We start from the raw sequence: 22,352 nt of genomic DNA on the forward strand, positions 1-22,352 counted from the left end.
ACAACAATTGGAGTTACCTAGTAAGCTGTGCCAAGGCCTGATAGGGTAAGAAAGGATCCACTTGTATAAATTACTTTTAGATTTGGATCAGTATCTAACCATGATTTATATCCTTGCAATATACAAGGGACAGTGCAACAAAGTCCAACACTTTACTCCCGTTTCAGACAAATTAAGCATCATGGTAGGTCAAGTGCATGGAGTTTAAAACTGAGTACATATAAGTGCAATTATCTTTTTATTTGGGATCACTGCCACTTTGAATTGAATGGCAAGAACAGAAAGGAATGAAGTTGGAACCTTGCGACTTTCAATCATACTAAATGAAACCCCCGGAGCATACCTGAAAGTTCCAAAGCCCTCCAATACCATTGCTCCTCTCAAAGCAGACAGGCTCCAAGTCTTCATCCAGGCAGCACTTTATACAGGTTAGGCCACTCGAACCAGCCCCAATAATGGCAACTCGCTTTGTCATTTTCACCTACCAAAGCAAACAGCCACTAGTTAAATATTTCATTGGGTAAAAATACATCGAGACACCAAAATAAACTAGTTATCGTTGCAGCTGAGAAGGCCATTCAACTTATTGTGTCCATGCTGGTCTGCCTATGGAATATTTTGATATTCTGTCATTCCCTGGTCTCCTCTCCCTACCTTCTGTAACATTCCTCCTCTTCTTATATTTCGATACTTGTCGCCATTATGTTCTACAAATACATCAACTTTTTCACATGGAAATCACAGGCTAACCATATTATTAGATCGGAAGGCAATCAGGGGTTAACAACTGTAGTTCAAGAAGGCACAGCCGGGGTGGGCATTGATGGGTTACATCTGGTTCATTCTTAAGATTTTTATCAAATGTTAATTGCAGTGTGTAATCGTACCAAGATGACAATATGATGTATACTCCTCCTGTGCGAGACTGAAATTATGCATGTAATAGACCACATTATTATGAACATTTCTCAGGAAGAATACAATTGTTTAGTGATGCCGAACACACACTAGAACCTCAGTAATATGTTTCTTACATTCATGGAAGACAATGCCAGCTAAGTTTCCACAGGGGTAAGTGCTTGGGCCCCAGCTTTTCACAATATATATCAACAACTTTTATGAGGGAATCAAATAAACAATTTCAAGGTTTGATGAAATTAGGTGGGGTAACGAGTTATGTGGAGAAAATAGAGATCAGGGCAATTTAGACATGTTGGGTGAGTGGCCAAATGCACAGCAAATGCAGTAAAATGTGGAGAAGTGTGAAGTTGCTCAGTAAAAAAAATATTGGCATATAAAAAGGTCCTGGGAGTCCTTGGACACCAGTCACTGAGAAAAATCAAGCAGGACAAACAGGCAGTTAGGTAGGAAAATGATATGTTGGCCTTCACCGCAAGAGAATTTGAATACAATGGCAAGAAAATCTTATTGCAATTGTACAGGGCTTTGGGGAGATCACAACTGGAGTCTGATGTGCACTTACCACAGAGCAGTACAGCAAAGGTCCACTGGATTGATTCCTAGCATGCAGGTTTGTCATGTGAGGAGAGAATGGGGCGATTGGGCTTGCATTCACTGGACTTTAGAAGAATGGGAGGGGTTTTTTTGGAAACATATACAATCCTGAGAGGACATGGCAGATTGGACTCAGGGATGATGTTTTCCCTGGCTGTCATTGTCCAGAACGAGGCGTCACCATCTCAGAATATACAGTGGGCCATTTTGGCTGAGATACTGAGAAATCACTAGGATGGTGATGAACCCTGTGGAGTTCTTTACCACAGAAAGCTGTGAAGATCAAGTCACTGAATATGTTTAAGAATGAATTAGATTTCTAGAGGCTAGAAGTATCAAGAAATGTGGAATGAGAGCAGGAGGATGGTGTTTAGATAGAGGATCAGCCTTCATAATGCTGAATGGTGGAGGGGATTCAATGGGCTGAATGGCATAAACCTGATCCTATTTTCCATGTTTATAATGTTAATTATGTAAGATATTGAGTTATATGGTATTGTAATGCTTTGAACAGAACCAGATTTAGTGAGGTATCTCCAAGTAATATAAAACTAGAGTGGGTAGAGTCTTCATTGACTGAAATCAGCAATTCCATTGCAAACTGTGCTAAAAATTGTAGCAATCTTGAAATCAATATTTTGTCCCTAGATTCTCTCAAACTCATTTAAATATGGCTAAAGACAAGTTCTGCCATGAAACAATACATTTTAGGCAGGGCTTGCATTTGACACAATGACCCAGATCTTCAGCAGAGTGGCAATCATCAACTTATAGCCAAGTCACTCAAATATCTCCCAACCCCAATTCAACAAGATGCTGCATTTCTTCTGGGACCTTCCAAGTCTTCTCCAAAAATAAGGAGTGCAACTATCCCTCAGAGAGCTCTCTTAGGGTAAAACCTGGAGAAGAGTGAAGTTGCTCAGTAAGAAGATGTTGATGTACCAAAGTTCCTGGGAGTCCTTGTACACCAGTCATGGAGTGGTGTCATGGGGAGACAGGATACACCAGAGCAGCACCCTCTAAACAATGGCAAAGCTTAAAAGGCCAGAGCAAATGTTAGTAAGTGGGGGAAAGGGTGAAATACTGAATGGGATGGGTAGCAAGGAAGGTGGGAATAGGATGGGTGAGTTGGAAAGTGGGTGAGGGGTGGATGGAAGTAGCCAAGTTGCTGGGGGAATGGTCAACTGGTCTGGCAGGTGGTTGAGGGAACTGGTCAGGGGAGGACAGTTAAGTGCTGAGATTGGGGTGTGTGTGGGAGGAAGGAGGTATAGCTTGGATCTGTGGAGTAGCAGGGAGTCAATAGGAGTGGATGGGGAGGGATCAGTTGTGTAGTTAACCAGGAGTTAGGCTGGGTTTTTTTCCTCTCCTACATTCCTTGGGTAACTACATTGAAACTGTCCTACCTCAGTGACTGTAACTCAGAGGGGACTGGGAAGAAGAGCAATTGCCTGTCAGAAGTTCAAATGTCCCAGGCAATTGCCTAGGCGGGCACATCAGGACTTACACAGCTTGGTGTGATGGTCTGGAGTTCAGAAGATAGTTAGTGCAAAAAGTCATGGAAACCAGAGGTGTGCCAAATGCTACATGCACATAAAAAATTGGAACCCAAGTTATGCCAATATTGGGGGAACTGCACTGAAAAACCAAGTACAATCAAGTGGAAAGTCAAGTCCATATTGTATGCAAGCAGAGCTGAACAGAACTTACATAGAACGATAGACACCAGCTTGCCATGTGTTCTCCTCTACACTAGAGAGACAAAATGTAGACTGGGGAACCGCTTTGCAGAACACCTCTGTTCTGTTCTCAAAAAGTACTCCGAGCTTCCCACTGCCTGTCACCCACTGTGTTCCCTGGTCCACATCTCTGTCTCATGCCTGCTGAAGTGCTCCAGGAGGCTTCGTGTAAGCTGGAAGGACAGCATCTCGTTTTCCACTGGAGACCAGCAGCCTTCAGGGCTCAACATCGATTTCAACATTTTTTGGGCCTGAGCACCTTCTCCCATATCCTTTACCAACCCCCACAATCCAGGACTTGTCATCACATGGGCTGCTTTCAGCACAGCCAACCCATTTTTACTCACTCATGGTCTGCATTACAAACATTTCTTTCACCCACCCTTTCCCATTCCTTTGTCATCCCAACTGCCGCTCTTTCTCGCTGGGCTCCATCTCCACCTATTGTTCACTCCCTTCTCCCACTCCACCACCCAATGTTTAGCATATATACAAACATTTTCAGGTGGGACTAGTTTAGTTTGTGATTATGATCGGCATGGACTGGTTGGACTGAAGGGTCTGTTTCCCTGCTGTATGACTCTACTTTCCCAGCTACAATCAGTTCTGAGGAAGTTTACTGGATCCAAAATGCTTTCTCTTCATAGATGCTGCCAGAGCGGATGGGTTCCTCCAGCAATTTCTGTCTCTGTTTCAGATTTCTGGCATCCGCAGGTCTTTGGTGTTTTTTTTTAACGATAGCGGACAGATAGCTAGAATAGAGTTGAATGCAATTTCAAAGCCATCTTATTATTACTGGTCCCAGGATGGGCAACTGCATTGTTTCTGTACTTTTGATTTTGCTATTCATTTAATGAAACTGATAAAACGTTCTGATGCCATGAGTTTTGTTAATTGTTATTCAAAGCACAAGATTCTTATACTTAAACCGTCCACATTCTGCACTTGTTTACTGCTATCAAAAAGTTTATATTGTTCCAAACAGATAACAGAAAAGGAATCAATATTGAGTCCCAGGCCACATCATGAGTAGGACTACACAAACAAAGTGACATTAATCTATTTTTGATCTTCTTTCTATCCTTCAACCATCCCTTTCACATGTCATCACAACGCTTTGAACAAAACTATGTCTGCACTTCCCCTGAACTGAAAACACTTGAGGGTGTTCACTGTCATTCAGTGGGCCAACAGGAAATGTACACAAGTTTAATTGAGAACAGGTAAAAGTGCAGTGAGGCGTCCAGTACTTTCTCTGGGATGGCAATGCCAGTGCACAATGCCAAAAGTTTCAAGAGACCAATAGATTGACTTTTGGGTTCAAACATCAAGACATTCAGATATTTATCATAATTTAACACTCCCACCCACCCCCTAGTCTCCTTTCTATGGGAAGGATGTTGTAAAACTTGAAAGGGTTCAGAAAAGATTCACAAGGATGTTGCCAGGGTTGGAGGATTTGAGCTCTTGGGAGAAGCTAAATAGTCTGGGGCTGTTTTCCCTGGAACATTGGAGTTTGTGGTGTGACCTTATCGAGGCTTATAAAATCATGAGGGGCATGGATAGGACAAATAGACAAAGTCTTTTCCCTGGGGTGGGGGAGTCCAGAACTAGAGGGCATAGGTTTAGGGTGAGAGGGGAAAGATATAAACAGACCTAAGGGGCAACTTTTTCACGCAGATGTGTGTATGGAATGAGCTGCCAGAGGAAGTGGAGGAGGCTGGTACAATTGCAACATTTAAAAGGCATCTGGATGGCGATATGTATAGGAAGGGTTTAGAGGGATATGGGCCAAGTGCTGGCAAATGGGGCTAGATTAGGTTAGGATATCTGACCAGCATGGACGAGTTGGACCAAAGGGTCTGTTTATGTGCAGTACATCTCTATGACTCTATGGCTCCATAACCTGCTTGTACATGATTGAATATGTCTTCAGGGCATGTTGGACTTTAATCTGGATCTTATAGCCCAGAGATAAGAAACTACCACTGCACCACAAGACTCTGAATTGACATTATTTTCATCTAATATTGTTTAAGGTATACTCTCTTCAAGTGTTGCTGCTCTTGTCTTTAAATTTGCTGCCATCAATACTCTTCCTTAAGAATATCTTTAATGCACCATCCTTGCAAACTGCTTCCCCCATCTTCAACCTCCTGTCCCTCTCCAAAGAATTTGAACATACTATCACCTTCCAAATGCGTGGCCATATTTCCTAGGACACTATGCTTGGGTCTCTCTAATTTGGCTTCAGCCACTACCAAAGCACTCGAATGTGTCTTATCTTCCACAAATCACGTTACGTGACTATGCCAAAATTATTGCATTCTTTTCAATTTGTCTGCAACCTTCGACAATTTGATTTGTGACATTCACTTACTGGGTTACATTCTGATCTACCTGACTGTAGCCCAGTGTAAAGCTAATGACCTCTCTTTCCACTCCATTCTGAATTGCTCTGATGTCTTCCAAGGATCCAACCTGGGTCTCTTCCTAGTTTCCTTGTCCCTTGGTGGCGTCAAAGAAATAAAAGGTGTTCATTTTCACATCTGTATTGATGACACCCAGTTCTACCTCATCCACCATGAGTTTTGACTCTTCCGACTTGTAGTAGTCAGACCATATTCAGAAGAAAATGCCTCCAATTAAATATTGAGATGACACTAAAGTTGTTGTCTTTGGTTATTCTACCACGTCAGTTTTCTAGCTATCAATTCCATCTCTCTGCCTGGTAACTGACTGAGACTTAACTATGCTTTTTGCAATTTTGTTGTCATACATAACCCCAAGAAGAGTTCCCCACCACCTTGATTTGATTGAAGCTTTATTGTCACACGTACTCAAGTACAGGAGTACTGTGAAAAGCATACACCGTTGCCATACACGGCGCCATCTTAGGCACATGGGTACTTTGGTACAAACTTAAAGTACAAGTAGTAACATACAGAAACAAAGTTGAAAGTAAAATGTTATCATTGTTCTGAGTGTAAGTAGAAAAATAAATAAATAAAGTTAAAAGTTAATATTGCAGAGCTTCCTAAAATCAAGTAGAACAATAAAGGGAATAAAGGTAAAGGTTCAACCATCTTTCTTAAGTGGTCCCCTTGCAAGGGCTCAGTCTCTGCCTCTTGGCCCACTCTCCGAGAAACCTCGGGCTTCTTGTTCTCAGCGCCAAAGATGCCTGGGCCCTCTCCCACCAGCATTTCAGGCTCACTCTAACCACGTTGGGCTCAGGCCCACAGCCGCTTCCCTGTGCCGGACTTCCAGCCGACATGGTTCTGGGCCCTCAGCCACCGCAAGACAATGCTTTCGCCACTGCTGCTTCTTCCTCCAGGACTCCAGAGGTTAAGTAAAAGAAGATGAGAAGGGGACAGAAAGAAAAATAAAGAATGCAGTTGGCCTGGAGCAGACAGGCATACTGTGCTAGTGCCTGCCATCTTCAACAGCTGGCTCACTCTCTCCTGCTACCGCTGCCTTAAAAGACCTCAATTCCATTCACTTTCCTTGTGTTTCTCCTTAACCATGCATTTCCCTGCACAGCTTTCCAGACTTGGACAAGAGTCAATGTCACATGGATACAAACTGAGCTGGACCTTACCATGCCATCACTAAGACTGCCCATTTCCATCTCCATAGCATTACCAAACACTATTCTTGCCTCAACCCAGCTTTCACTCATCCATCTTTATTATTTCTAGACTTAACAATTCCATCTCACCTCTGGCCAGCCTCCCACATTCTACCCTCTGCAAACTTGAGTTCATTCAAAGCGCTGTTGTCCATGTCTTTATTCACACCAAGTCCTTTTCAACCATTCTCCCACCTTTTGTTTTCTGAATTACACTGCCTCACAGTGAACAAGTACCTCAATTTTAAGATTCTCCTCCTTGTTTCTAAATCCATCCATTGTCTCACCTTTTCTTATCTCTGTAGTCATTCCAGCTCCGAGGTATCTGTGATTCTGACCTCTTCAGCATCCAATATTCTTATTGTGCCACTTATAGTTGGTTGTGCCTTCTGTAGTGATTGGAATGAAGTCAGCCAGGTGGACGTCATAGAATATGTGCTCCCTGACTGGGGCTGTGAATCTGGTTCAATCAGGGAGCCCTGACTGACTGATATAACCAGGAGTGTCAGAGGTTCTGCTCACTCTCAGAACCAGCTCTGTGCTCAATGGATCTGGGTCATATACTATGCACGTGTAAATAAGGGGTGGTTTGGTGATAGGATATCAGCCTCAGTGGAGTTATTTCATCTTCACTTGCCTATGTGCTATTCTTTGGAATCCCCTCCATAAATCTGCCCAATCTTACTCCTTCATATTTTTTCTGATAACACACACTTTTAAGCCTACTATTTGATCAAGCATTTGATCATTTGCCAAAACAATTCTTTACATAACTTGGTGTCAAATTTAGCTTGATATTCTCCTATGGAGTGCCTTTGGATGTTTTCTTACTTTATAATATTATAATATGACTAATGACTAGTGAGAATATTGTCTCAGGGTGCATTTGTTTAATAGACAGTAATTTCTGCAATAGTACATCAAGGCGGCTATTACTTATGTACCAGTTGACTACCGATTGTGCAGCATTTAGTTAACATTATAATAAATTAAAGTGGGATCAGGGTGATGGCTGCTCCTTCTCTCTTACGAGGAATGGCATAGAAGTCTACAACATATGAGGTGAGCAGCACAATGTGATTCCTCCCAGTGAGGGGCGAACCAAGCAAGACAAACAGCACTGAAACGAGACAGCATTAGGCACTGGCACCAAAGCAACAATTGTTCCTTTCCACAAGACATACACAAGGCAATATTTCAGAGCTCCTATAATAATACATTACCAGTAGCACCAGCTGTGCTGTACAAATACCACCAGCTGCACTGTTCAAATATGTTTGCTGCTGAGAATCTTGAGATACTAGCGTTTATATTCCATCAGGCCACATTTTGAAGATACCAACAGCTTGCATCAAAAAGCAGTCGCCGTTCTGCAGCCCACTCCCCATGTTATGTGATAGCAATCAAAAGTGTAAGGCATCTACTGGGTCAGAGGAGAGGAGAAACAGAGAGGATACAAGGCAAGAAAGAAAACAATCACAAGAACAGGGTTCCATATGATTCATCCTAGGAATGCAAGTGGCGGTGGAGGACAGTCACCTCATTTTAGCTGGACATCAAACTCTTTTTAGAGCAGATTTCCATATTCTAGAGTACATCCCTCAGAGTCATTAAGTGTCCCTCCACAGCAGAGCTCTGTCCTCTGGAACTTCAGTGTCCTTTATCATTAAACTTAATCTGCAGCAAAGCAATGTATCTCAGACTATCATTCCTCCTCAGCACCATGCCATTTAATCCAGCCTGTTATACCCCAGGCCTCTGGATTTGCTGTTCACCAAATTCCCATGTAGGATAGTAATATAAACTAATGCCCTTTCCTCACTTCTTACGAGTTGCTTCAACTCATGCATGAGCACAGTGTTAATTCTGAGTGAAATTAAAATCCAAGCTACTCCACCATATTTCTAAGACAGCCATTAATTGCATGTCCCTTCTAAGTGACAACACATGCATCAACTGTATGTATAATATTGACCCTGGATTGCTTTCCACAAAATATTGATGCTTAAAGCCCACCTGATATATGTAGTAATTGGAACAAAGTCAGCCAGGTAGATCTCATAGAATATGAGTTTCCTGATTGTGACCATTAACCTTGTCCAATCAGGGGGCCCTGGCTGACAGAGATAAACAGGAGTGTTGATTTGATCCCTGCCTCCCCTTCACTGTTTTGATCACACAGCATTGCCCTTTGATGTGAAGGGCAGAGCTTGTCACTGGCCACTCGGGTGTTTCCTATCTTCCTGGGGGTGGAAATTGAATAAAGATTCGTGCACCTTGTGTCTCTCACTGTGTCTCACACCTGCACACACACACACCATGGGTGCTGGGGGGAAAATAAGCACTATCGCAGTTGGGCGGTAGTGTGGGGGTAAAAACAAAAAAAAAAGAAAATAAAAAGCAGGAATGTCAAGCATCCTAAAAAAACAGGAGTGTTGCAGTAGTGTGGGGGTAATAAAAAAAGGAGTGACAGACATCCTTTAAATAGAAAAAAATAAACAGGAGTGTCAGGGGTTCTGCTCACTCAAGAAGCCAGCTCTGAGCTAGCGGGGTCGGTGTCATATACCGTGCATGTGTAAGTAAAGGGTGACTTGGTGATGGTATACTGGCCTTCATAGAGTTATTTCAATACAAAACCTTATTGTTCCATTGAACCGGTTTCCTCACCCTTCTGGAATACCCCTTGCCCCCATGTGATCCAAGGTCATTCAAACAGTACATTTTGATTGCCAACAATATCCTTTTTATCGGGGGAATGTATGTAGTAAATACAAAGTTTAATAGGGGCATAGAGTTGAGGTGTAATGCTGCATATGTATGACAACTGATAAGGCCATAATTAAGTACTATGTGGCATAGTGGTACTGGAGTTACTTAAAAGAGTTTTATCAGCACTGGATCCTGCACCCATTTCTGATAAAACGTTGCTGTTGATTGCAATGCATGTTTGAATAATTTCTTCCAAGTTAGAAACTTTGCCTTTCAGTACTCATTATTAATGTGGCTTCATTCAGCTCGAGGGTTGAGGGTGCCAGTAACTCTTTTAATTGGTTTGAGCACCTAATTTTTGTACTGTTGAAGGTATCCCTTATTGCGCTATGCCTAATAATACGGTGATAGACCCCAGAGATATAACAACAGAACTTCTTCGTTAACTGGTATGGATTTTCCTATGTTCATCTCCAATTACTCTGAAGCTGGACGATGTTAAGATTTGGCGAGTCCAAGATTGTTTTGAAATGTAAATTCTTCTTTTCCAAAGCGTCACTTGAGAAATTACAGCATGTGAGCAAACCATTTAGCTGAACTGGTCTATGTTTATGCTTCACTTCAGGGTCATCCCATTCCTCTTCAGCTAACTCCATCAGTATAGCATTCTCTTAGTGTCTCATCTGTTGATTTTGCTTTCCCTTAAAACAGTTGTCCTTTCATAAATATAAGACCTTCATCAGGACACTCCCACCTTCTCCAACATCTACTTTCTTGCAAAATGAGAATTTATCTATTTAGTATTCTCTGACTGATATAATTGGTGGCATCAGCCTTGTAAATTGTTCTTGTACTCTCTCCAGTATGTCTATGTCTTTTCTATAACTTGGAGATCAGAATTGTGCACAGTAATTTAGTTTTTTGGTCTATTCCAGATAATGTAATTTCTGGGTTTTTTTTCAGTTTGTCAGTCTAGGAATGAGCTGCACTTTTTTTAAAAAAATGGTCTTATTAACTTCTTCTAGTGATTTGTGTACCCGTAACTTACATTTCTTTGGAAACTAACTCTCAAGAAGATGGAGGTACAAGAAGAACACAACCTCTGTTTTCTTCCCATCAAAAGTCACTGCCTCTCAATTATCTGTATTAAAATTAATTGGTCAATTCCTCACACACTCTGCAGAGAAAATGTCTCGTGTTTTGTTGCAGCCTTCCGCGTTATCGACCATGCCCACAATCTGCTGTCATTCATAAAATCTCCAATTACTACTGTAAGCAGTGAAATACTGTGATCCTAACACCAATAGTTAGGGAGCCTGATTATTATAATTATTCATTCAATGGCATTGGGAAGGGATCTTCCAAGATTTTGGCCCAGTGGGAGTGAAGGATTTCCCACCTTTTGTCAGTCTGAATACATACCCTTCAATCCAGTTCTGTTTTGTTGCCAATTTGCTAGCCATTTTGCTACTTGACCCCCTTGCTCCACATTTTCTGACTGAAGTTGTGAGCCCTGGCTTTTATTTCAAAGGGAATGCAGTACAAAAAAGGGAAGTCCTGCAAACATTATGCAAGGCACTAGTTAGATCACAACTGGAATACCATGAAGAGTTTTGTTACTCTAGTCTAAGGCATTGGAAGCAGTCCAGGGAAGATTCAGTGAGTTGTGAAGGTATAGAAGGAATTTCATCTGAGAGAATGAAAGGAAGTGGGAAAGAGCTGCTTGGTGACCATTGTGGTCCTGACACCTTGGAGTCCTGATCCGCATTTTGGGAAGTCCTGCTGTAGCTAGTACTACTTGAATAATGAATATATATATCAACCACCAGCACAATGCTCTGCTTTTTCCTCATAGTCTTGTAATATTTTTCTCCAAACAGTTTTCCAATTGCCCCAAAACTGCACCACTTTTACTCATCGAGGCAACTTGTGTTATGTGTTCCATGATTGAAGTATGTTGAAAACTTGGGCATTGTCTATGTATAAGTTTGGTCTTAGCACCTTGTGAAGTGTAACTGCTGTTGTAATGTTGGGAAGACTAGAAGGACATTTTCTGGATGACAAATAACAGTCAGAACAATGACCAGGTAATTTATTTTACTGCTGTTTGCTGGCATTGTCTCTGCAAATGCATTTTGTGATTCACCATTCAATTTCAAATTTTTATATTTGAACAAGAAAATAACTTAGATTAGTAATATCGCAGACAAAAATTCTCCATTTGGTTGTTGTCAGTCAGGGCAGATTACAACTTCTAAATCCATCATGATTGTACTAAATGTAGTCAGACAGGCACAAATAACCCATGCCTATTCTTACATTCCAAAATGATTTTCAAAATAACTTAAATTGTAAGAAAATTCATTTCTGAAAGAAAGAGAGCAGTTTTCAAGAAATTGAGCAATTGGTGCTGGAATAAAAAATAAGTTATTTTCCAAAATTATTCTAACCATTAATCCAAACATTAATCGATGTTTTCTATGGCAGAGAATCCTCACCCTGTCCACAAGAAAATAAATATAAGGCCTTCACATTCTTTTCCAGCCAGACTTCTTTTTGTTATTTTCCTTCAAAATTGAAAGAATATTGAGAATGCCTGGAGTTTGACTTAAAAATCCTGTTCCACTACATTTTCAATGTAATTACAATGCAGTTAATCTGCCAAGTCAGCAACTCCCACATAGACAGAAGGATCTTTTTAAAAATGACCGATGAAAGCCATTTTCGTGTCTGGGCAACAATTGTGCAATAAGGGTACATTTGCTGACTGCTAACATAAAATCACTTATCTCTTAAGTAAATTTGTTGAACAAAGTCCAAAGCATTCGGCTTGTCATTTTTATGTTGATTGTGACTTGCAACTTAGCCACTTAGTGACTGAACAGGAGACTGGAGCCACAATGAATCGAACTGTAAGGTGAGCAAATACTGCCATTTATCGCTTCAAATACTACGTAAATACAGACGAGTCAAGATGCATTTTCTTCTCTTATAACTATATTACATGAAAAATGAGTCAAGGAGGATTTTGTGATATGTAACCAGATTTTCATCCAGCCTGAATTTACACAGAATTCAAAGAGAAGAGTAGAATTTGTATCAGTTTTTAATAGCTTGCAGTGGTGAGCAATGTGAGGTTCGAAATATAATAAACAAGATAGTAACAGACTTCAGGAATACATTAACTGCTGAAACAGACAGATGGAATATAAGGCAGGGGAGTGTGCACTGATACAGTTTGGAAGGAGGAATGAAGACAAGTAGGTTAATGTTAATTTTAAGGCCAGGTGCAGAAACAAAGAGACCTGGGGAGCTAAAATGCAAAGGGAAAATAAATAAATATAAAAATTTGAAATCGCAAAATGCATTTGCAGAGACAATGCCAGCAATCAGCAGTAAAATAAATTACCTGGTCATTGTTCTGACTGTTGTTTGTCATCCAGAAAATGTCCTTCCAGTCTTCCCAACATTACAACAGCAATTACACTTCACAAGTACCTCATTAGCATTGAAGCACATCAGATTAGAGATCAGATTACTTACAGTGTGGAAACAGGCCCTTCGGTCCAACAAGTCCACACCAATCCTCCGAAGAGCAACCCACCCAAACCCCTTCCCCTCCATTTACTCCTTCACCTAACACTATGGGCAATTTAGCCTGGCCAATTCATCTACTCTGCACATTTTTGGACTGTGGGAGGAAACCGACGCAGACACGGAGAGAATGTGCAAACTCCATGGTCACACTTACAGCAAAAAGACATCAATTCAGCAATATTAACTAGTGCTCAGATCCTGGCCTGAGTAGCTTTAAACGATACACTTTAGTATATAGAAGCAAACAATTGTGACTGTGAAACAAAGGGAGGAAATGCAGGAAAAACTCATAGGGTCTGATAGCAGCATCAGACAGAAATAAAAAGCCAACATTTCGGCTCCATGACCTTTCATCAGCAGCGGGTGGAAGTTAGGCAAAAGCAAAATATCCCCCTGCAGAGATAGAAAACGAGAAATATCATTCCAGACAACATTAGGAATATTTTAAGAAAGTGCAAGGATAGAGAGTCAGAAAAAGAACAAAAGGGTAAGTCGGTGATCTCAGTGAGTTGAGATGCAAGGCCAAACAGAGTGGTAAGAGGACAAATGAAGAAATAAATATGTCTGGAGGAAGTGTCATCCATAGCTGGCAAGTTAAAGCGAACAAAAAGGAAATAAGAGACAAAAAACTAGATAAAACAAAGACAAAGGAAGCAGAGTAAGGGTAGAGGTTAAAAACAATGACTGCAGATGCTGGAAACCAGATTCTGGATTAGTGGTGCTGGAAGAGCACAGCAGTTCAGGCAGCATCCAAGTAGCTTCGAAATCGACGTTTCGGGCAAAAGCCCTTCATCAGGAATAAAGGCAGTGAGCCTGAAGGGTGGAGAGATAAGCTAGAGGAGGGTGGGGGTGGGGAGAGAGTAGCATAGAGTACAATGGGTGAGTGGGGGAGGGGATGAAGGTGATAGGTCAGGGAGGAGAGGGTGGAGTGGATAGGTGGAAAAGAAGATAGGCAGGTCGGACAAGTCCGGACAAGTCAAGGAGACAGTGCTGAGCTGGAAGTTTAGAACTAGGGTGAGGTGGGGGAAGGGGAAATGAGGAAACTGTTGAAGTCCACATTGATGCCCTGGGGTTGAAGTGTTCCGAGGCGGAAGATGAGGCGTTCTTCCTCCAGGCGTCTGGTGGTGAGGGAGCGGTGGTGAAGGAGGCCCAGGACCTCCCTGTCCTCGGCAGAGTGGGAGGGGGAGTTGAAATGTTAGGCCACGGGGCGGTGTGGTTGATTGGTGCGGGTGTCCCGGAGATGTTCCCTAAAGCGCTCTGCTAGGAGGCGCCCAGTCTCCCCAATGTAAAGGAGACCCCATCGGGAGCAACGGATACACTAAATGATATTAGTGGATGTGCAAGTAAAACTTTGATGGATGTGGAAGGCTCCTTTAGGGCCTTGAATAGAGGTGAGGGAGGAGGTGTGGGTGCAGGTTTTACAGTTCCTGCGGTGGCAGGGGAAAGTGCCAGGATTGGAGGGTGGGTTGTTTGGGGGTGTGGACCTGACCAGGTAGTCACGGAGGGAACGGTCTTTGCGGAAGGCGGAAAGGGGTGGGGAGGGAACTATATCCCTGGTGGTGGGGTCTGTTTGGAGGTGGCGGAAATGTCGGCGGATGATTTGGTTTATGCGAAGGTTGGTAGGGTGGAAGTTGAGCACCAGGGGCGTTCTGTCCTTGTTACGGTTGGAGGGGTGGGGGATGTAGATGAGATGCGTTGGAGGGCATCTTTAACCATGTGGGAAGGGAAATTGCGGTCTCTAAAGAAGGAGGCCATCTGGTGTGTTCTGTGGTGGAACTGGTCCTCCTGGGAGCAGATCCGGCGGAGGCGGAGGAATTTGGAATACGGGATGGCATTTTTGCAAGAGGTAGGGTGGGAAGAGGTGTAATCCAGGTAGCTGTGGGAGTCGGTGGGTTTGTAAAAAATGTCAGTGTCGAGTCGGTCATCATTAATGGAGATGGAGAGGTCCAGGAAGGGGAGGGAGGTGTCAGAGATGGTCCAGGTAAATTTAAGGTCACGGTGGAATGTGTTGGTGAAATTGATGAATTGCTCAACCTCCTCGCGGGAGCACGAGGTGGCGCCAATGCATTCATCAATGTAGCGGAGGAAGAGGTGGGGAGTGGTGCCGGTGTAATTACGGAAGATCAACTGCTCTATGTAGCCAACAAAGAGATAGGCATAACCGGGGCCCATACATGTGCCCATGGCTACCCCTTTGGTCTGGAGGAAGTGGGAGGATTCAAAGGAGAAATGGTTGAGGGTGAGGACCAGTTCGGCCAAATGCATGAGAGTGTCAGTGGAAGGGTACTGTTGGGGATGTCTGGAGAGGAAAAAACGGAGGGCTTGGAGGCCCTGGTCATGGCGGATGGAGGTGTAGAGGGATTGGATATCCATGGTGAAGATGAGGCGTTGGGGTCCAGGGAAACGAAGTCTTGGAGGAGGTGGAGGGCGTGGGTGGTGTCTCGAACGTATGTGGGGAGTTCCTGGACTGGGGGGATAGGACAGTGTCGAGGCAGGTAGAAATGAGTTCAGTGGGGCAGGAGCATGCTGAGACAATGGGTCAGCCAGGGTGGTCAGGCTTGTGGATCTTGGGAAGGAGGTAGAACCGGGCAGTGCGGGGTTCCCGGACTATGAGGTTGCAAGCTGTGGGTGGGAGATCTCCTGAGGTGATGAGGTTCTGTATGGTCTGGGAGATGATGATTTGGTGATGGGGGGTGGGGCATGGTCGAGGGGGCAGTAGGAAGAGGTGTCCTCGAGTTGACGTTTGGCTTCAGTGGTGTAGAGGTCAGTGCGCCAGACTACCACTGCGCCCCCTTTATCCACTGGCTTGATGGTGAGGTTGGGATTGGAGCAGAGGGATTGGAGGGCTGCGCGTTGTGAGGGTGAGAGGTTGGAGTGGGGGAGGGAGGTAGACAGGTTGAGGCGGTTAATGTCCCGGCGGCAGTTGGAAATGAAGAGGTCGAGGGCAGGTAATAGGCCAGCGCGGGGTGTCCAGGTGGATGCAGTGTGTTGGAGGTGGGTGAAGGGGACCTCGACCCTGATTGTGAAAGTAAGCTCGGAGGCGGAGGCGACGGAAGAATTGTTCGACGTCATGGCGTGTATTAAATTCATTGATGCGTGGATGGAGGGGATGAAGGTGAGTCCTTTGCTGAGGACTGATCGTTCATCCTCAGTGAGGGGGAGGTCTTGGGGGGTGTTGAAAACTCGGCAGGGCTGGGAGCTGGGATCTGGTGTGGGTGTAGAGCTGGGAGTGGGGGCGGAACCTGTAAATGGAGTGGGTGTGATGGTGGGGGAAATGGGGGTGGAGTCATGAGCAGGGGTAGTTTTCCCCTTGGGGTTCTGGGGGTTGGGGATAGTGACAGTGGCGTCTGTGGGGGGCATATCAGCAGAATGCAGTTGAGTGGCGCTGGTGGGGCGGAAGTGGTGGTGACCATAGCAGTAGGGGTGGCGGAAGTGACATCATCAATCAGCGTGGGGGTGGTAGCTGCATCAGCCGCATGGCCAATGGTGGAATAGGTTCCGAGGCCAGGGGAATCTTCTGGAATGTTTGAGGAGCTCTGGTTATGGAGGTGGGTGTACTTACAGTTTTTGATGTTTGAGATGGAATTGAAATACTGTTTGTTGAGAGCATGAATTCTCCTGAGGATGTAGTACAGAGTGGGTACTTTGCAATTCTGAGAGAGTGTGGCCCTCAGCTGAGGCAGAGCTGACTGGAGAGAGGTTAGGTGCCGGCGCATTGATTTTAACCCTGCTGCGAATCCTCTTGCAAGGATGCCTGCCTTGAAGAAGTTTTCCTCTACATAGGACAAACAGGAAGACAGCTAACGATCCGTATCCATGAACACCAACTAGCCACGAAACGACACGACTAGCTATCCTTAGTAGCCACACACGCAGACGACAAGCAACATGAATTCGACTGGGACAACACTACCATTATAGGACAAGCCAAACAGAGAACAGCTAGGGAATTCCTAGAGGCATGGCACTCATCCACAGACTCTATCAACAAACACGTCGACCTGGACCCAATATACCAGCCACTACAGCGGACAGCTCGAACTGACAACCGGAAGCGGCAGAGACAGGCCACTATAAATGCTGGAGGAAACATCACAGAAGCGCTTCACAGGAGGCTCCCAAGCACTGAGGATGTCACCTAGACAGGGGATGAAACGTTTGCAAGACAAATTCCCAGCTCGACGAACAGAACCACAACAACGAGCACCCGAGCTACAAATCTTCTCCCAAACTTCTCCCCCACTCCCAGCTCTACACCCACACCAGATCCCAGCTCCCAGCCCTGCCGGGTTTTCACCACCCCCCCAGACCTCCCCCTCACTGAGGATGAACGATCAGTCCTCAGCAAAGGACTCACCTTCATCCCCCTCCATCACGCCGTTTAATACACGCCGTTACGTAGAACAATTCTTCCGTCGCCTCCGCCTCCGAGCTTACTTTCACAATCAGGATTCCCGCCCACCTTCCGGGGACCCCTTCGCCCACCTCCAACACACTGCATCCACCTGGACACCCCGCGCTGGCCTATTACCTGCCCTCGACCTCTTCATTTCCAACTGCCGCCGGGACATTAACCGCCTCAACCTGTATACCTCCCTCCCCCACTGCAACCTCTCACCCTCACAACGCGCAGCCCTCCAATCCCTCTGCTCCAATCCCAACCTCACCATCAAGCCAGCGGATAAAGGGGGCGCAGTGGTAGTCTGGCACACTGACCTCTACACCGCTGAAGCCAAACGTCAACTCGAGGACATCTCTTCCTACTGCCCCCTCGACCATGACCCCACCCTCCATCACCAAACCATCATCTTCCAGACCATACAGAACCTCATCACCTCAGGAGATCTCCCACCCACAGCTTGCAACCTCATAGTCCGGGAACCCCGCACTGCCCGGTTCTACCTCCTTCCCAAGATCCACAAGCCTGACCACCCTGGCCGACCAATTGACTCAGCATGCTCCTGCCCCACTGAACTCATTTCTACCTACCTCAACACTGTCCTATCCCCCCAGTCCAGGAACTCCCCACATACGTTCGAGACACCACCCACGCCCTCCACCTCCTCCAAGACTTCCGTTTCCCTGGCCCCCAACGCCTCATTTTCACCATGGATATCCAATCCCTCTACACCTCCATCCGCCATGACCAGGGCCTCCAAGCCCTCCGTTTTTTCCTCTCCAGACGTCCCCAACAGTACCCTTCCACCGACACTCTCATGCATTTGGCCGAACTGGTCCTCACCCTCAACCATTTCTCCTTTGAATCCTCCCACTTCCTCCAGACCAAAGGGGTAGCCATGGGCACACGTATGGGCCCCAGCTATACCTGTCTCTTTGTTGGCTACGTAGAGCAGTTGATCTTCCGTAATTACACCGGCGACACTCCCCACCTCTTCCTCCGCTACATTGATGACTGCATTGGCGCCACCTCGTGCTCCCGCAAGGAGGTTAAGCAATTCATCAACTTCACCAATATATTCCACCCTGACCTTAAATTTACCTGGACCCTCTCTGACACCTCCCTCCCCTTCCTGGACCTCTCCATCTCCATTAATGATGACCGACTCGACACTGACATTTTTTTACAAACCCACCGACTCCCACAGCTACCTGGATTACAACTCTTCCCACCCTACCTCTTGCAAAAATGCCATCCCGTATTCCAAATTCCTCCGCCTCCGCCGGATCTGCTCCCAGGAGGACCAGTTCCACCACAGAACACACCAGATGGCCTCCTTCTTTAGAGACCGCAATTTCCCTTCCCATGTGGTTAAAGATGCCCTCCAACGCATCTCGTCCACATCCCGCACCTCCGCCCTCAGACCCCACCCCTCCAACCGTAACAAGGACAGAACGCCCCAGGTGTTCACCTTCTACCCTACCAACCTTCGCATAAACCAAATCATCCGCCGACATTTCCGCCACCTCCAAACAGACCCCACCACCAGGGATATAGTTCCCTCCCCACCCCTTTCCGCCTTCCGCAAAGACCGTTCCCTCCGTGACTACCTGGTCAGGTCCACGCCCCCAAACAACCCACCCTCCAATCCTGGCACTTTCCCCTGCCACCACAAGAACTGTAAAACCTGCGCCCACACCTCCTCCCTCACCTCTATCCAAGGCCCTAAAGGAGTCTTCCACATCCATCAAAGTTTTACTTGCAAATCCACTAATATCATTTAGTGTATCCGTTGCTCCCAATGCGGTCTTCTCTACATTGGGGAGACTGGACGCCTCCTAGCAGAGCGCTTTAGGGAACATCTCCGGGACACCCGCACCAATCAACCACACCGCCCCGTGGCCTAACATTTCAACTCCCCCTCCCACTCTGCCAAGGACATGGAGGTCCTGGGCCTCCTTCACCGCTGCTCCCTCACCACCAGACGCCTGGAGGAAGAACGCCTCATCTTCCGCCTCGGAACACTTCAACCCCAGGGCATCAATGTGAACTTCAACAGTTTCCTCATTTCCCCTTCCCCCATCTCACCCTAGTTCTAAACTTCCAGCTCAGTTACTGTCCCCTTGACTTGTCCTACCTGCCTATCTCCTTTTCCACCTATCCACTCCACCCTCTCCTCCCTGACCTCTCACCTTCATCCCCTCCCCCACTCACCCATTGTACTCTATGCTATTCTCTCCCCACCCCCACCCTCCTCTAGCTTATCTCTCCACCCTTCAGGCTCACTGCCTTTATTCCTGATGAAGGGCTTTTGCCCGAAACGTCGATTTCGAAGCTACTTGGATGCTGCCTGAACTGCTGTGCTCTTCCCCCACCACTAATCCAGAATAAGGGTAGAGGTTAGCATTTCAAATTGTTGAATACAATGTTGGTCCGGAAAGAAGGTCCCAGGCAGATCTTAACTCAATCTCCTTTCCTGGAACTCACTAAGAAATGTATTATCAATTGAGTGGATATTTCAAATACAAAGGCACAGATTGCGGTAGATCTTCAAGGTGTGAAATCCACAAAATCTGTCTAATCAAAGCAACCACAAGTCTTTGTAAAAAGAGTTCGGATTTGGAACAGGTCACATGATGAGACAGAAACAGCAAGAACAGTCCCTCACCCCCAAGATAGTACCATGGAAGAAGGGCGCACCCCAAGCTGTTTCAGATTCGAGTTCACGCTGAGAGCCAACCTCCTAGAAATTCAGCCGCAAGAAGCCTCACAGCTTTCTGGGGCGCCTTTGCTTCACAAAATGTTCACCTCAACTAAAGCATCAACTCATTTCAGAAGCGTCAGTCCTGCCACAAAAGCAGAGAGAGAGAGACAGCGTTTTATCTTCACCTGTCACCTTTGCGAGAGTTAGTGAGCGAGAGATGTCACGTTTCAACTGCGGCAATTGTACGATCTTTTATAAAACTAACAAAAGTTTGCTGCTGGAGCTGCTTAATTGAGATAATTGCGCTGAAGACGAGGGAATACACGTTGCGTACAGAAAATTTGATCGTTGGCACTTGGTTTACAGTTTAGGCTGAGAGGCGGGGCATTCAATCAGATTTTCAATGTGAGAGGAAATACAATTTTTCTGCTCAGCTTTCAACCTTTCCCCATGGACACATGTGTTTCCATAGTTCCCAGCCTGGCACCAGCTCTCCATTTCTCTGCAGAGTCCAGTCCAGTCCAGTCTGGTCTGGTCGGGGCTGGGACCAGGGTCCGGCAGTGTACCAGAGTGTATCGCCTCCGAGCTGACAACCTGGAAACTCGCTCCGCACGGTCAGACCAGACAGGACCAAACACAGAACTTGTACCTTTTTTTTAAACTGGATTCAGGCGTCCGCTTTAAAACACACACACACAAAGTCTAACTTAACAATGTAATTTAAAGAGAAAGACATTAAAGGTATTATAAGCTCTTCTGAAGTGCACTCCAAACTGAGTCATTCTAACAAAGGCTACAAGAACTGTAACTTCACCAGGGAGAACTGCAGCAGGAACATTAACTTGACGTTAGCAACAAGTTTCACAAAAACGCATCAAAACAAACAGGCGATTATAGTGTATCAGCCTCTACATCGCCGGTCGTATTTCACTCACTCTATTTGTTTGGATCCTTTTCTCTGCCGCTTACTCTTCCTCCTTCTATCCGAAACAATCTGGAATGTGACGTTGCTGCTACAGTAAGCGAAAAGTGAAAACCGCTGCGAATTCTTTGCATAAAGCAATCTCTCTCTCTCTCTCCTCCTTCCTCCCTGTTCGAAGCCAATGACGTTCAATTTTTTTTAAAGCGTTTGTGCTCCCTCATTCTCGACCCTGACCTGTCCCATCACTCGGAATTCTAAACTCTCATAACGTATATCTTTCCACCGTCTGGGTGATCCGAATGAAAATGATTATTTCAGTTTTTTTCTTTGCATTTGTAACTTTTGTGAATCAAAATTACAAATGCAAATTTACGACATAACACGCCATTTTAAAAAAACATGTAGATCTCAGTGTCCTTTTTTTTAGCTCATGATGGCTGGCTAGACCAACATTTATCGCCCTCCCCCACTTAGCCCTTAAGAAGATGGTAGTGACCTGTCTTCTTGAACTGTTATGATGTGGAGGTGCTGGTGTTGGACTGGGACGGACAAAGTTAAAAATTACACAACACCAGGTTATTGTCTTAATAAGGACAAAGAACATTTACAGCCCAGGAGAGGCCCTTTGGCCCTCCAAGCTTGAGCCAATCCAAATCTACTGTCTAAACTTATCGCCCAATTCCTAAGTATCTGTATCCCTCTACTCCCCACCTATTCATGCATCTGTGCAAACGCACCTTAAATGAATCTACCGTGCTTGCCTTTACCACCTCTGCTAGCAAAGTGTTCCAGGCAGCTACCACACTCTGTGTAAATTACTTGCTCCGTACATCCCCCTTAAACTTTTCACCTCTCACCTTGAAAGCGTGACCTCTTGTTATTGAATCCCTCACCCTGGGAAAAAGCTTATTTCTATCTACCCTGTCTATACCCTTCATGTTTTTGTAGAATTCAGTCAGGTTTCCCCTTAATCTCCTTTTTTTCTAATAAAAACAATCCTAACCTACTCAACCTCTCTTCATAGCTAGCACCTTACATACCAGGCAACATCCTCGCAAACCTTCTTTGCACCCTCTCCAAAGCGTCCACATCCTTTGGTAATATGGCGACCAGAACTGTACATAGTATTCTGTCACAGTCAA

General features: G+C 45.2%; 1 protein-coding gene across 2 annotated transcripts in view; it reads right to left on the minus strand.

The window, feature by feature from the left end:
- Positions 1-21,383, minus strand: part of LOC140479648 (flavin-containing monooxygenase 5-like) — a 60,063-nt gene extending 38,680 nt beyond the window's left edge. Inside the window, exons 1-2 of one of the 2 annotated variants that reach the window (XM_072573579.1) lie at positions 21,224-21,383; positions 344-481 (exon numbers count right to left, since the gene is read on the minus strand). In XM_072573579.1, the coding sequence (XP_072429680.1) occupies positions 344-475 (132 nt within the window). In that variant the 5' untranslated portion in view covers positions 476-481; positions 21,224-21,383. Of the gene's footprint in view, positions 1-343; positions 482-12,997; positions 13,017-21,223 lie in introns of those variants that run through there. The other variant, XM_072573578.1, reaches the window with a different exon arrangement.
- Positions 21,384-22,352: the final 969 nt, after the last annotated feature.

Source organism: Chiloscyllium punctatum, chromosome 7 (genome assembly GCF_047496795.1).
Source record: "Chiloscyllium punctatum isolate Juve2018m chromosome 7, sChiPun1.3, whole genome shotgun sequence".
NCBI lineage: Eukaryota > Metazoa > Chordata > Chondrichthyes > Orectolobiformes > Hemiscylliidae > Chiloscyllium > Chiloscyllium punctatum.